The sequence below is a fragment of the Chenopodium quinoa genome, unplaced genomic scaffold (assembly GCF_001683475.1).
Source record: "Chenopodium quinoa cultivar QQ74 unplaced genomic scaffold, ASM168347v1, whole genome shotgun sequence".
Classification (NCBI taxonomy): Eukaryota; Viridiplantae; Streptophyta; class Magnoliopsida; order Caryophyllales; family Amaranthaceae; genus Chenopodium; species Chenopodium quinoa.
The window spans coordinates 2,078,033-2,092,840 of record NW_018745454.1 but is presented as its reverse complement, the minus strand read 5'-3'; the positions used below and the strand labels follow the sequence as shown (position 1 = coordinate 2,092,840).

At 34.7% G+C, this 14,808-nt stretch overlaps 2 protein-coding genes across 2 annotated transcripts; both read right to left on the bottom strand.

Annotated features, from left to right (window-relative positions):
- Positions 1 to 3,506: 3,506 nt before the first annotated feature.
- LOC110714102 (O-glucosyltransferase rumi homolog) lies at positions 3,507 to 10,195 on the bottom strand. Its single transcript, XM_021892578.1, has 6 exons — positions 9,931 to 10,195; positions 5,452 to 6,008; positions 4,804 to 4,987; positions 4,588 to 4,652; positions 4,283 to 4,493; positions 3,507 to 4,105 (listed from the first exon to the last, which is right to left on the bottom strand). The coding sequence occupies exons 1-6, from the start codon at positions 10,126 to 10,128 to the stop codon at positions 3,653 to 3,655; spliced, it is 1,668 nt and encodes a 555-aa protein (XP_021748270.1). The 5' UTR covers positions 10,129 to 10,195; the 3' UTR covers positions 3,507 to 3,652.
- Positions 10,196 to 13,344: 3,149 nt separating this feature from the next.
- Positions 13,345 to 14,494, bottom strand: LOC110714330 (O-glucosyltransferase rumi-like). The gene is made up of 2 exons (XM_021892834.1): positions 13,758 to 14,494; positions 13,345 to 13,549 (listed from the first exon to the last, which is right to left on the bottom strand). The coding sequence occupies exons 1-2, from the start codon at positions 14,210 to 14,212 to the stop codon at positions 13,345 to 13,347; spliced, it is 660 nt and encodes a 219-aa protein (XP_021748526.1). The 5' UTR covers positions 14,213 to 14,494.
- Between the last annotated feature and the right edge of the window lie 314 nt (positions 14,495 to 14,808).

Sequence of the window (14,808 nt, the reverse complement as noted above, 5' to 3'; positions counted from 1 at the left end):
CTGGCGGGCCACGGGCAGGTTTGTGCCGTGCCCGTCGTGCCGGCGGGCCCAGGATTTCGTGCCGTGCCGTGCCGGCCATTTTCACAGGCCAGCCCACGGCACGGCACGGCCCTCGTGCCGTGCCGGCCACGTGCCGGCCTGCGGGCTGGTGCAGTTTTCAAATAATTTTTTTTTTTTTTTTTTTTTTTTTTTTTTTTTTTTTTTTTTTATATGACAACATTATAAATTAATAAGTTTATAATGTATATAAGTTATAAAATTATAATTATAAGTTTTATAAGTTTATAACTTATAAGTTATAAGTTATTAAGTTATGAATTTTATAATTATAAGTTGAATATTTATGTTTTATAATTTGTATATTCAATATTTATATTTATATATTTACTTTATACTATTACTTTAAAATTTAATGTTTATGATTTATTAGTAATTGGTATAATTTTATTTTATTTTAATATGAATTTACAAATTGTAACAAAACGGGGAAAAAAGGCAAATTGGACTTTGGATGTGAATAATGCGTACTTTATATTATTATTACTTGAGTTGAGAAAATTGTACAATGATAACAATGATAAAAATCATACAATGATGGTATTAAACAAAAATTGGAAAATGATAAAATTGATATTTTTAAAATCGTACAATATACAATAATTGTCTATTCTTCTTCTCCTTCTTCGTCTTCGCCTTCGCCTTCAAGGTCATCGGCTAGTTGCATAGATTGGGAACTAGCCGAACCCGAACCGGAAGCGGAGGTTCCTTCTTCGTTGTCGTTGTGGTCGTAAGAACGGTCTTGTGAGCGATTTTCCGCATCCAACCAATCTTTGAAACACACGCACATTTCTAGTGTTTCGGGTTTTAGACTTGTTCTTCTATCGTCTAAAACCCTTCCGGATGCGCTGAAAGCTCGTTCGGAGGCGACGGAGGAAACTTGGATAGCAAGAATGTCTCGTGCCATTGCTGCCAAAGTTGGATGCTTCGAGCTTTGTTGTTTCCACCATGCAAGGAGGTCGAGGCTGTTTATCTCATCGTCGTCCATGCCTTTGGTGAAGTCGTAACTCAGGTACATCTGCAACTCCAAGACGTCGCTTTGCGTTGTCCTGATTGATGAATCACCTGAAAACCTTGAAATCAAGTTAGTAGCTTGTGAAAATAAATGTTTGGCCTTCTTACTTACGTTTTTGGATGGTTGGGAAGGCCCTGAGCGAGGAACGGTGCCATATTTGGCTTCATAGACTCTATATAAAGCAAAAAACTGATCCTTCACATTAGTCTTATAGTTTTCTACATCATCGTCAAGAAACATGCATTGAAAGTAAATGTCAACTAACATAAATGTGTTTTCATACTTTTGCCTAGGATCTAATATGGAAGCAAAAATATAAATCAAAGGAATCTCACTATAATATTTACGCCACTTTTTTTCCATTGCTGGAAGATACTGATCATAATCACTTTGATGGCGATGATCAGCGAAAAGTTGGGCGAGTAAGCATGCATTAGAAAGAAAGTTTTGAGCACAAGGATTGTAAACAGTAGAAAAACAATACGTCATGTTATATAATAACTGTAAAAATTGCATATATCTTTCACAGTTATTCCAATCATCATCATACAAAGCATTTTGTGGAAATTTTTGGTTGTAAAATAATGTTAACGGGCCCTTGTACTCAATTGCCTTTGTTAACATGTCATAGGTGGAATTCCACCTAGTTGGGCAATCGGTTCTAATTTTTATTACCCTTATCTTTTGTTGTTTTAGAAAACTCTTCCATTCTTGGTATCTCATGTTAGAGCTATTAATAGACATAATAGCATTTCTGATTTTGCTGTAGTATGGGCCAATTGCCCGAACTCCATCCTGTACACATAAGTTAAGTACATGGCAAACACATCTAGTATGAAGAGCTTCACCGTCTAATAGTACATCGGTTAAGTTTTGTTTGATAAGATTAGTTGTGTATGTCATAGAGGTTGCATTATCAAAAGTCATAGACATCATTTTATCTCGAAGGTTGTATTCGTCTATTGCTTGCATTAAATGGTGAGCAATGTTAATGCCGGTGTGTGGGTATTCCAGCATTTTGAAATGTATTATTCTTTTTTGTAACATCCATTGATCATCTACCCAATGGCAAGTCACACATAAATAGTGATATTTATAACCACTATCCCAAGAATCGGCTGTTAAAGATACTCTACAGTTAAGGTTACTCAATTCGGCTTGTAACCGGACTTTGTACTCTAGGAAATTTTTCATTGCGGCGGAACGAACGGTTTTCCTAGAGATTCTTTTATGTTCGGGTTGTAGTGCTTTGTTAATGTAGGTGTTGAATGCGTCACTTTCCGAGAAAAGAAAAGGTTGTTCGGCGTGTACTATCATTTTTCCTAGTTCATCCCTATCCCTCTCATAGTTGTATGTAAAGCCGTATGGATGGAATTGGGAAATTTTGGGCTGGGTTGGATCACTAGCTGGTTTTGCACAAGCTTTCATGTGTCTAGATAAGTGTCCCGTCCCGTTTTTGGTAACTGCCGTGAATACACTATTACATGTTTTACATTGTGCCCATTGTTCACCATCTTTACTTAGGACAAAATAACGCCATACCTCACTCCTTCGGTTTTTCAAAAGTAGCATCTCAGTTTCGGTTAACCATTCATGATGTGTGTGATGGTTAGTAGTGGGAGTGGCAGTAGAAGGGATAGAACCGGAGGGAATTCGGGTACTTTCTTGGCTACCTTGGCTAGAACAATAGTTTTGTTGATCACCGATATAATTAGGTGGAAATTGGTATGGTGGTAGTGGAAATTGGTTTAGTGGTGGTGCTGGAAATCCCGACGTATTATATGGCTCATAGCCCGGGGGGAAGTAAATGGGGTCATTGGTTTGACTCGTAATTTGGGGGCTCGTTGTATTTGGTGGTTCCCTAGAACTACTACTACGGATAAGTCGGCCTTTCCCCCTAGACCTAGATGATGGGTTGTTCGATGCCATAATTAACAATTAATTTTTTAATAAAAAGTGGTTAACTATAATAATAATAATTAATAACAACAATTTTAACAATAAAAATATCAATAATATTAATTAATAACAACAACTATAACAATAACAATAACAACAAAAATAAATAATAACAACAATTGTAACAATAATAATAATTAATAACAACAATTATAACAACAACAATAACAATTAACAACAATAATAATTAAACAAGATTATTCTAATAATAACAATAAAACAATAATAAATTTAAGATTAGTTTAGATCTTACAACCGTGCTTCAACGCTCCACTAATTACGATTACGAACTTTTTAATTTTTTCCGATATTAGGAAAATAATTAGAGAATTTAAGAGAATAATTAGAGAATTTAAGAAAATAAGGATTATTAGAGATTTAGAGAATATAAGAGATAAGAAGAAGAGATTGTGATTTTGTGATTTGGGAATGAAATGGAGGTGAGTATTTATAGAATTTTTGGGGAGCAAATTGGCAAAAAACTAGCCGTTTTTTAGCCGTTTTTTTGGCTTATTAAGGAGCTAGAATAAACGGTAACATTACCGTTGGCCCGCGGGCCGTGCCTGCGGGCCGGCACGACGGGCCATGCTCGTGCTCGTGTCGGGTCGTGCCTGGGAATTCTCAACCCTGTCCGTGGCATGGCCCGTGGCACGGGAGTTGAACTTCGTGCCGTGCGTGCTTGAATTCGGGCCGTGCCGGGCGGCACGCGGGCCAACCCGGCCCGTGCCCAGGTTTACCACTTCCTTTTTCCCACATCTCAACAACTTCCTTGATCTTGGCATTTTGCTTATGAATAGATTTAAGGGTTTGTGGATCATATGGTGGGGGAAGTTTACATGGGCCTTTTTCTGAAGGCCCATTAACCATGGTCTCTTTTTTATACGTTGTCTCCAAGCCCATTGGGCTGCATGCAAATTTTTCAGAGCATAAGTCAATGGCCCCTTCGGGTACGGTGGGCCTATACCTTAGTAGCTTTGCATATCCATCCAACAAATGAAACATATAATCGTACACGCTTTGCATCTTTATTTGATCGAATATGAATTTGCTTCCTTCTTTTCCAATCTCTTGAGCCTGTTAATACATCAATTAATTCAATTTTAGAAATTAAAAAACGGAGGAAGTATATGCTAATAATTTATGAACGATATAGCCTTATATTATCAATCTATCATGCATTGTAATTTAGGAGATCAAATTAAAAGGAGTATTTTAAAAGATGAATTAATTGGCATGCATTTTGTTACTTACCTTGTCAGTGTTGTTGTTGCTCCAATTTACAGCAAACTTGATGGAACGACATAGATTATTAGGGTTTACGGGCCAATAATGCTTCATTGGAATTAAGCTTCTTGTAAAAAATTCATAGTATACAGGGTTTACGAGAAGGGTCATGGAATCACAAGCTAAGATGTATTTCTCGCTAACTGACCATGCATTTCCTTCCATATATATCTTGTATCTGCACATAAATCACACAAATTAAATTCTATAATTTTTTTTAAAAAAAAGTCTTAGCAAAAATTAAAATTAAAGAATAAAGATCTACCTATTACCTATGAGTACATTGCTTTGACAAATCAGAGTTCTTAAATCCCTCTGCAACTTCCTTGCCCCAATTCTGCCAATGTACACCGCTTTAATTAGCTACCAGCTAGGTTAATCTTGTGCGGTGCACTACTTTAACAAGCATTACTATTTTTAATCTATATGCATGTGATGCGTACTTCAAATTATGCGATGCAACAAATCAAAGCTTAGATTATAATTACCTGGTTAACAATTTTAGCGTTCCAATCATTTACAGAATTGCATTTACCAAGCTTCTGTCTTGGACCAGTATGCAAGTTACCTTTCCAAAAAGCATAGGGCTCCCTAGAAGTCCAGTTCTTCATCGCGTTACCTTCTTTAAAATCTTTCTCCAAGGGCACCCATGGCTTTATATTAATATCCGGCCTGAAACAATACAAAATAAATACATTATTAATTTACACATGATTATTACAACATAAATTAAAAAAATCATCCTTGATGAATATTGCTAGACTTATATATATGATATGATGTTTAATTTTTACATAATTGTTCTAATCATGTGCATGTCAATGTTGTTATAGCATGTAACGTTCAACATATGTAACACCTCTCGAAACTAAATATTTCCTCCGTTCTTTTAATATTGCACTACTTGCCTCTTAAGGAAGTTTCAATATATTGCACCATTTCTATTTTAGGACAAAAATTATCTATGTTCACACTGCAAATACCCAACTTATTACCTAGTCTATGTTAAGTCACTTTTGTATTTTTACGTTTCCTCTCTTTCTTTTTGCCTCTACCAAATTTATAGTGCCCAAGTAGTATGGTGCAATAATAAATAAACGGAGGAAGTGTATTTAAAGTGATGGATGAATAATTACCATCCCCAAAAAGACCAATCGGGAAAGACGATATCAAAAGTAGAATCATCACCACAATAATGAAATTGTGGAGGAGCAAAGGCGGCTTTTCTTCCTTTATATTTGTCTTTCTTGATGGATGCTTGATCATGGCATTGAAACACTAAATCTAGGTCAGGTAATCTACCAGGGTACAACTTAAGGAGTTGTAATATACCCCAAAATGTGTACGTATCCCTTGTTTGGAACGCCTTTGCGTATCTCTTTACATAGGCCGTTCCATTCACAATAACGAGTCTAAAATGAGTAACATCTTTTAGACTCTCAACCATTTCTCTTGTAATCCCTTTCTTGTTCCATGTCTTCAAGTCTTCGTGTATCCATCGGAAGTACTCGGGGCACGTTTCGTTCGACGTAAAGGGGTGATTCGATGTAGGAGGGTAGTTTGATGGGCATGTTATAGTCATGTTGCTTGAGGTGCAGTTGAGGAGATACTCATCTCTCTTTGGGTACTCTTGTTTGTTGTGGTTTGAGAACATTAAGAAGGTGAATGACCCTGAGCTGCTTGCTAAAGTTGACTGAAAAAAATGCATCAAAAAAAAAAAATATTCTTGGTTGATTAATATAATTACACAATAAAATATAATAATTGTTTAGCATTATGTATAAGGTAAGTAATATTTGGAATATTAATTTAGAGACTTGTTAAAAACACGATACTTTAAAAGCAGGCAAGTATCTGTACACGGATTGGTATTCAATCAACAATATAAATGCATTGAGATTTTATATGATCACATATGATAGTCATACATGTTTCACCATTGGAGTCTAGCGAGCAAATGTAAAATTTTGTTATTAGACATATAGAAATGATATTGAAGATTCCATAATCTATAATCCTAACGATTCCTACCCAACCATCTATATATAAGTAGAAAATATATTTTCTATTACATACAGAACACTCAGTTAAATGGAATTGGTCCAATCAAGATATACATACAGATAGGGGTGTCAATTCGGTTAAACAGTTCGGGTTTGGGTTGGGTTTATCAGTTTCGGGTTATAACGGGTCGGTTTATAACGGATTGAAATAATAAGCGGGTCAGTTTGGGTCGGTTTTGAAAATTATCGGGTCAGTTCGGTTTGGTTTTTTTAATTGCAGTTTCTATTCGGATCAGATCCTTATCGAGTCGGGTTCTAGTCGGTTCGGGTCATAATCAATTTGGGTTGAACCGGGTCAGTTTGAAAATGGGTTTAGCCTGTTTAATGTGGGTTTCGGTTCGGTTAAAAACAGTTCTGGTCTTAATCAAGACGGGTCGTAATTGGTTCGGGTCATAATCAGTTTGGGTTTAACTGGGTCGGTTCGAAAATGGGTTCGGTTCAAAACAGATCGGGTGAAATCGGGTCCAACCATTATTTTTTCAGGTTATAATCGGTTAGATTGAACTTGGTTGATTCGAAAACGAGTTTACCCAATTTGAAGCGGGTTTCTAATCAAATCATATCGGGTTAAAATTGAGTCGGATGATTATCGAGTCGAATTAGTCAGATAACGGGTAGGATCGAGTCATGTTATAATCAAGTCAAGTCATAAATAAGTTGGGTTTATCGAGTAGTGGGTTGAAACATATTAAAACATAAACATATTGGGTAACAGGCCGGTTGTAAATGACTCAGTCATAACGGGTTACGGGTTTTAAACGGTTTGGTCACAACAGGTTACGGGTCGTAAACGGTTCGGTCACAACGGGTTACAGATTATAACCGGTTGGGTCACAACGGGTTACGGGTTGGAACGATTTAGGTTTATCGGATTTTTATCGGGTTTTAACGGTTTTCGGTTTAAAGCGGGTCGAGTTACTATCGGGTTTAAATTTAATCGGTTTGGGTTGCTTTCAGTTTCGGGTTGTAACGGTTTGGCTTGATAACGGGTCAGGTTAGTAACGATTTGCACAAATTCGGTTCAGTTCAGTTTCGGTTTGGAAAAATTGGGTCGGGTCAGTTTTCGGTTTCCAAAAAACGGGTTTTAAACAGTTCAGTTCCTTTTCGAATTGGTTCGAAATAGTCGGGTTTAACGGTTCGGGTCAGAAACTGACAGTAATGCATACAGAACATTCAAAGTTCATGTACAATGTTATAAGATGACAAAAGAAGTTGATCTCAAATTCTCAGCTAGGAAGTGTATTTTACCATCAGCCTAACAAACTGTGCCGTGCATTGTAGTTTTGGTGGATGACTTTTTGGTATTAGTTGACTTATGGACTGATTAAATATGGAATTTTCTAAATGTAAACCAATATTAAAACCAAATCTTTGTAATTTCCATCCATATATAGTCCCATCCATGAGGACCATGACTCTCTACCCCTACTATTTTCTATCCGAAGTCCTAACATTTTTTTTTTGACACAAGGATTACGTAAAACTGGTTATTGTATAGGGTAATCTGAATATCTTATGGGGTAAAAAGGTTTTTATTAAAAATGGATAAAATTATTATTGGACAAGGTTACCCGGCCTATACAAAATCTTCTACATTTTACTTTGTATATTTTTATGGTTTATTGATCTATCTGTTATTGACCCTCTATACCTCTATATATATTAACCTACAAGATTACGAACTTACGATCCATATCTGACCCAATTAAAAGTGACCATATTTTGACATGACCCACGCCCACAATTACCAAACCTAGTCCTAAGGCGGGCAATCCTCTCTCTATTTCCCTTCTCTATCCCCCTTTGCGTAGTTGTATCTAGCAAAGTAGCGAATTAACATAAGTATGGTTAAGCAAATGCAAATATAAGTGTATGTTTTTATTTTCTCCCCAAAAATATCGTGTATTTTTAATTGAATTTTACATATTGGGTGATATAACTATATTCCTTTTATTTACGTATATACTATAGATCATCCACACTTTTATTTTACTTTTTGTACGTTTAAGTAACGTCGAGGGTAGATAATCACTTGGACCACCACCACGTACTAGTAAGCTATTGGTTGCTTTACAGTATAGTTTTCAAAGGTTTTGATTGGAAATCTCCGTACAAATCAACCAATTGAATTCATCGAAGGAGTCACTACTATACGAGAAAAATAATTAAAACCATTACTATCTGATTTGAAAGAGCTATTAAGGAGTTTATATCAAACATTATTTGATCGATTTGTCTATTGCTCAAAAGTTGACTTTGAATCACTTTGGTGATAGAGTGAAAACCTCCCGTATTTTACCGTATTAATAAAAAAATAAATAAATAAATAAAACAAAATTCAATATCTATAATTGCATATTTTAATAATAAAGTTATGTTTTCTTTACTTAATATTTCTTGAACTTAAATTATTTTACTATATTTAAATTATTTTTATTTAATAGTGATTAAAACTATTTTTACCAATTCTCTTTTATATTTGATCTTTAAAATTACAAATTACCAAAATATAAAACTTACATCACGAACCTATTAAAATATTTCTCCAAATTTGAATTCACTAAAACCAACTTTGCATATGAAATCATGAACACCGCAACATTTCAATATCACCGACTATGTTAGAGATTAACTTGTAACAAAGTATCAGGCTAGTAATACGTCAAGGCCGGAAATTTTATGTATCTAACAATCTATGTCATTAAACTAGGTATCTATGTCATTAATGGGTGATAATTGTCTTATTGTGAATTATGGTGGTGTCAAAAACTGACTTGATTGACTTGGAAAAAAAAAATCCAATCTAAATTTCTGACTTGTATGGACTTAATGAATTAGTATGACAAGACTTTGAAATAAACCAATTTAATCCGATCTCACCAATAAATCAGTCTCAGTTTCCCGAATTAACATATTTATTAGCTTGTAACTCTTGTGAATTGTGAGTAACTTATTGTCTTGTTACAACTGCTGCGTGTGTAACTTATTACGAAGTAATTTACCGCCTTTACAATTAAGGATTAGCCAATATGCTTTAACTTTTAAGAAAGCTCAAAATTTGCCTATTTGTCAATACCAATTAAACAAGTTAAACCTAAATAATTACTCCATTAAAGCCCACCGTACCACGAAAAACCAAATTTTCAAAGTTGTCTACACCCCACCCAAAAAAGAGAGAGGCAAAAAAAAAAAAAAAAAAAAAAAAAAAAAAAAAAAGTTACGTATCAAAGTACAAGAATCATGATCATATGAGAATACTCAAGAAAATCAAAAACATACAAGTAATAAACAAGGTAAGAATAATCACTACAACAATTATGAACATAATCAAGTCATACCATGCAATCATGCATCATATAATTCATAAATCATCATTTATCATAATAATAACTTTAAAATTAAACATTAAATTCAATTATTAATAAACATATAAACCACCAAAATTATATGAATTGATTAAAATCTCAAAAAAAAAAAAAAAAAAAAAAAAAAAAAAAAAAAAACAAACAAAGAGAGGAAACAAGAAAATAAGAGGAAATAAAAAGGACTTACAATATCAGACCATCTAGTGAAAACAAGGGTACATATGAAAAGGAAGAAGAGAAGCAAAGAAGCTGTTGTTGCGGAAAATCTATTCGATTTCCACGACGACGACGAAAAAGAACAAACTTTTAATTTGAATGAATCACATAATTTTTTCATACTGTTTGAGTCATTGTTTGAAGAGGAAGAAGTAGAATACTCTTCCATCTTCTCTGTTTTTCTTTATTTTTTTCTTTAGTTGAACAGTTGGTGATTCATGCACTAAGAAATGTGTAAACTTATACGAGTATATATACACCAAAATATACCATATGATGTCATATGGTTGATTAATGACATAGATAATTTGTTAATAATAACAACAATAATATTATTAATGAGGTTGAATTTTCTTGGGAGTAAAAGAAAAAAAGAAAGGTTTAGTTGTCATAATAAGGTATGGGGATAATATTAGTTAATAGTTAGTCTTACGTTTGACATTGACATTAACGTGCGGAATATTCAAGATTTTTCTTATTTATTTTTTTATTCTTTGTTTTAATGGCAAGAAAAAAGCTCCAATAATAATCTTTATTGATATTACCTAATTATCATACTTTATCATATAATTTATTTATGTTCATAAATGATTTTATTTGGTTGAATATGATATCACGTGTAGTTCTTTATTATTATTAAATGTTACTCTAATTTATTTTTGGGTCTAGGGTCTTAGGGTCTGTTCTCATACAATAATTTTCATTTTAGTTTAGTTCAGTTCGACTTTAATAAGTTTACACTTCAGTTTAGCTCCTAATTTTTTCTTCTCTTATAAAATATTCATTTTGATTCAATTCAGCTATAATAAGTTCAATTCAGTTAAGTTCATTTTAGTCAATGAGAACAGACCCTTAGTAACCCAAGTGAATTTCAATGGGGTCGGGTAAAAGCTTTTTAGAAGTGACTATTAATCCGAATAAAATTTGTATTCATGTATTAATGGAAATTAAATAACCAAGCAAAGCTCGAATTCTCTAATAATTTTTTCTAATAAATAATTTTACGGTCTATTAGAGTCACAATATACTCCTAGTGAAAAAATAGATTACATTTCAAGACTTTTATCAACTAATTTAAGTTGACTACATCAAATTTCTCTCGTGAAATAACAGTTATACATTAAGGCTTTTTTGAGAGGTGTCACGCCTTAGCCCTTTAGGGAATTATGGTAACAAACTTTGCATCGAGACCTCCAAAAATAACGATGTTACGTCTTGCTCCCTGACCTCAGACATTTGTTTTATAGCACATAATAATGACATAATATACGTTGAGTAGACCTACTATATAAACTTGGAAATCACATAGTTAGACTTTATAATGTACATTGATTTGGCCGAGTTTACCTTTAAAAATAAGGATCCTTAACCTTAGCTTAGCTTATAGTGTGTCTTGTACTTTAAAAATAAATTGTTTACATATTTTGAAACCAATCATCAATCAAAGAGTACCTCAGATTTAGCCTCGAGTTAAATGATGTGATTAACCAAAGATATGATTAATTAAGATTAGATGATTATTAAATCATTAACAACATTTGACTTGGATCAACTAAGGAATTTGGTCTATAATTAAGTACAATAAGCATAAGCAGGTCATTAGGAGACTAATTAAAAATAATCAATTAATTGTTAAGCAAACGAGCTGGTTGCTGATTTGCTTTTAGCTTAAGCCTCGCACCCTTCAATTCTTTTATGCTCTCGAGTATGTATGTTGCAGAAATAGACAAAACTAATTCTATTTGATATTTGGTAATCACTTATTAATTAACGTCAAGATGAGATTAGTTAGGAATAAGCTCTCCGCCCAATGACGATCAATGGACACTTCCTAGTGGAGCTAGAGCAAGAGAATATTGTATAACCGATAAGATTTTGGCTAGTGGTTAAGACTGAGGGTCCCTATACAAGGCCACGAGTGCAAATCCCCTCACCATGGTCAAACTATGTTATCTAGTTTGCGTTAAAAATCAACACATGTTAACTAATAGTATACTTGGCAATCAATATACAAGAGACATGCATTCTATTTAAAACGTAGTATGTAGTACACACGGAGTACAAAAAAATTTGATACAGCGTATATACCACGTATTGTACAACATCATTGTCTGAAGATATTAAGCCCTGTGATCCTCTTTCATTTTGAAATGTAACCATATTCAACTTTTTTTTGTTCAACTTTTTCCATTTTCTAACAACACCTTAAGCTTAATTAGGCCAATCTACCGTGCAAAGTTGGAGCCTGAAGATGTCAGTCAACTAAACAAATCCTTCTAGGAGGCGTACATGTGCGTGTTTCCTTTTGTTGCTAGACTTTGTCCAAGGTTGTAACGTTTGTTGTTGGTGCATATTAATTCCTATCACCACCACCTCCTCCTCCTCCTCCTCCGCGTCCTTTGTTCAATCTCCGTTTCATCTTAACCTCATAAATCTTCGCTAGAACTCCCCTGCACCACCCACCCATCAACGTGCCTTCTTACACTATCTTGTTTTTCCAAGAAATCCTTAATAACTTGAGGTGCTTGAGGAGGTTCTAATATACATGGGTTTGTATTAGAAGGACCCTTAACCATATTGTCTAGTCTAAATTGCTTTTGTAGCCCTTCTTGAAGGCAAGCCATCTCCTCTGAGCACGTTTGATTAACTCCTGGTGGCACAGTTGGTTTATACCTTAATAGTTTCGCGTACTCATTCAACAAATGAAACATGTAATCGTAGACATTTTCCATGGTTAATTGTTCTTGGACAAATTTGCTGCCCGCTTTTCCAATCTTTTGTGCCTGTTGATTACATAAACATTGGAAAATTTAGTGAATTATCGGTGTATGATCACAAGAACATGTTACTAAAATTTTATAATCTGTAACATTTTACCTTTTCTGTATGCTTGTTACCCCAATCAACAGCAAACTTCAGGGACTTGCATAACTTCTCAGGATTAGGATTAATAGGCCAAAAATGCTTCATGGGTATTAAGCTTCTTGTAAAGAACTCGTACCACTTAGGTGTTACAAGAAGTGCTAGAGAATTACATGCTAGAATATATTTCTCACTCACAGACCACGCGATTCCTTCAATATAGATCTTGTACCTTTTCAAGAAAAAATAAATAACAGTATAAGAACATGTATAGCGCGCAGTTCTGTTTAGGAGATTAACCATTAGACATTTACTCTGTATGTAATCACTACAAGATACAGAGAAAATCGCGGTCTAGTATGATTACCAACCTATGGACACATTGATCAGCTAAATTTGATGACTTGAAGCCCAACTTGGTTTCTTGCTCCCAATCCTGCAAGTGCCAAATAGTCCATATGATCACATTAGCTTAAGTAGATTACTGTAAAAACGTGTGTATAGGCTTTTAGGCTACGACGATTTAGTTTAGGAATAGTGTTACCTGAGTAGCAATCTGAGTTTTCCACCGGTCAGTAGAATTGCACTGAAGAAGCTTAATTCTGTCACCCATATCAGCATTCCCTTTCCAAAAGGCGAAAGGTAACCTATTCATCCATGGAACTCTATTGTTTCCTTCTGCTAAATCCTTCTTCAATCCTTCCCACCCTTTTATGTTGATCTCTGGCCTATAATAAACAAAAAAATCAGGATACAGAACAAACACACGCGATTATATACTTGGTATGAATGTATGATAAGCCTAGCTTAGAGTAATCGAGTATGGCCTAGTCCAATTTGGGCAGCCTAGCTGCAGCCTGGCTCGTGATCAGCTCTAATATGCTTACGAAAATAGAAGTGTTTATATTTCTTAAAATAAGGTTCTTAGCTTCTTACCAGCCCCAAAAAGACCAGTCAGGAAACACTATATCAAGAGTATCATCATCTCCACAATAATGAAACAAAGGAGGAGCATTCGATTCATGTCCGGTGTAGTTACTCTTGCGAACCACGGGAACATCCCCTGCCTCGAACATGATATCCAAGTCCGGTAGCTTCCCTGGATAAAGTCTTAGAAGCTGCAGTATTCCCCAAATGGTAAAAACATCCCTTGTTTGATAAGCATCTCTATATTTTTCCCAATACACCTTACCATCAACCACAACTAGTCTAAAAAACGCGAATTCTTTAGCTGCTTCAACCATGTGCCTAGTGATGCCGGTGTCTCTCCAAGGCCGGAGGTCTTCATGGATCCATTTGAAGTATTCGGGGCATGTTCGGGTTGATGGGTTAGTAGGGTTAAATGTGGTTGGGTAGTAATTGGAAGGGCATGTTTGGGTGGCATTGATCATTTCAGGGGTGCATTGTAAAGGGAATTCTGTTTTTTTCAAAGGATGAGATTTTGTTACAGTTATTTGTTTAGAGCCTGGAAGTGCTTTTCTGATTAATCTTGTTGCTGAAATTGATGGCTGTGTAATCAGAAATGATACATTAGTTTAGTAATCATGAAGACACGATGTTTCTATAGTCCTTTTTGGACGGGAATCTATAAAGGTATTGGGGTAACGTTAATGTTGATATAGAAATGCATTGAGAATGTCCCCCAAATAAAATTAACAAGCACATATGTTACATTAGGTTACACAATTGGTCTCTATAACAAAAGCTGAAAAGGGATTAATCATTTCATCACGATAACTTACAAATTACAATCATGCTATGAAGTTTCAAGATTAAATTTTCCCAAAATAGTCCTAAATTACATAATATGTCATTCTCTTGATGAATTTTCTTCAAAGTTAAAGAACATATTTATGAATGGTATATCGAAAAATAGGGATCAGAGACTTACAACGGTCATGTACCGGGTTCCGACGAAGGCAACAACGAGGAGGATGGCATAAAACAGGATAACAGTTGAAGACCTTCGCTTGAAAGGCCATGTTAT

Bases quoted from the DNA above. Each gene is read 5' to 3' on its own strand.
- LOC110714102 (XM_021892578.1), bottom strand. From the start codon at position 10,128: ATGGAAGAGTATTCTACTTCTTCCTCTTCAAACAATGACTCAAACAGT. The intron at 4,988-5,451 runs GTAATTATTCAT...GTATTGTTTCAG, and splicing joins GATTGGTCTTTTTGGGGATG to GCCGGATATTAATATAAAGC. The intron at 4,653-4,803 runs GTAATTATAATC...GTACATTGGCAG, and splicing joins ACGCTAAAATTGTTAACCAG to AATTGGGGCAAGGAAGTTGC.
- LOC110714330 (XM_021892834.1), bottom strand. From the start codon at position 14,212: ATGATCAATGCCACCCAAACATGCCCTTCCAATTACTACCCAACCACA. The intron at 13,550-13,757 runs GTAAGAAGCTAA...TGTTTATTATAG, and splicing joins GACTGGTCTTTTTGGGGCTG to GCCAGAGATCAACATAAAAG.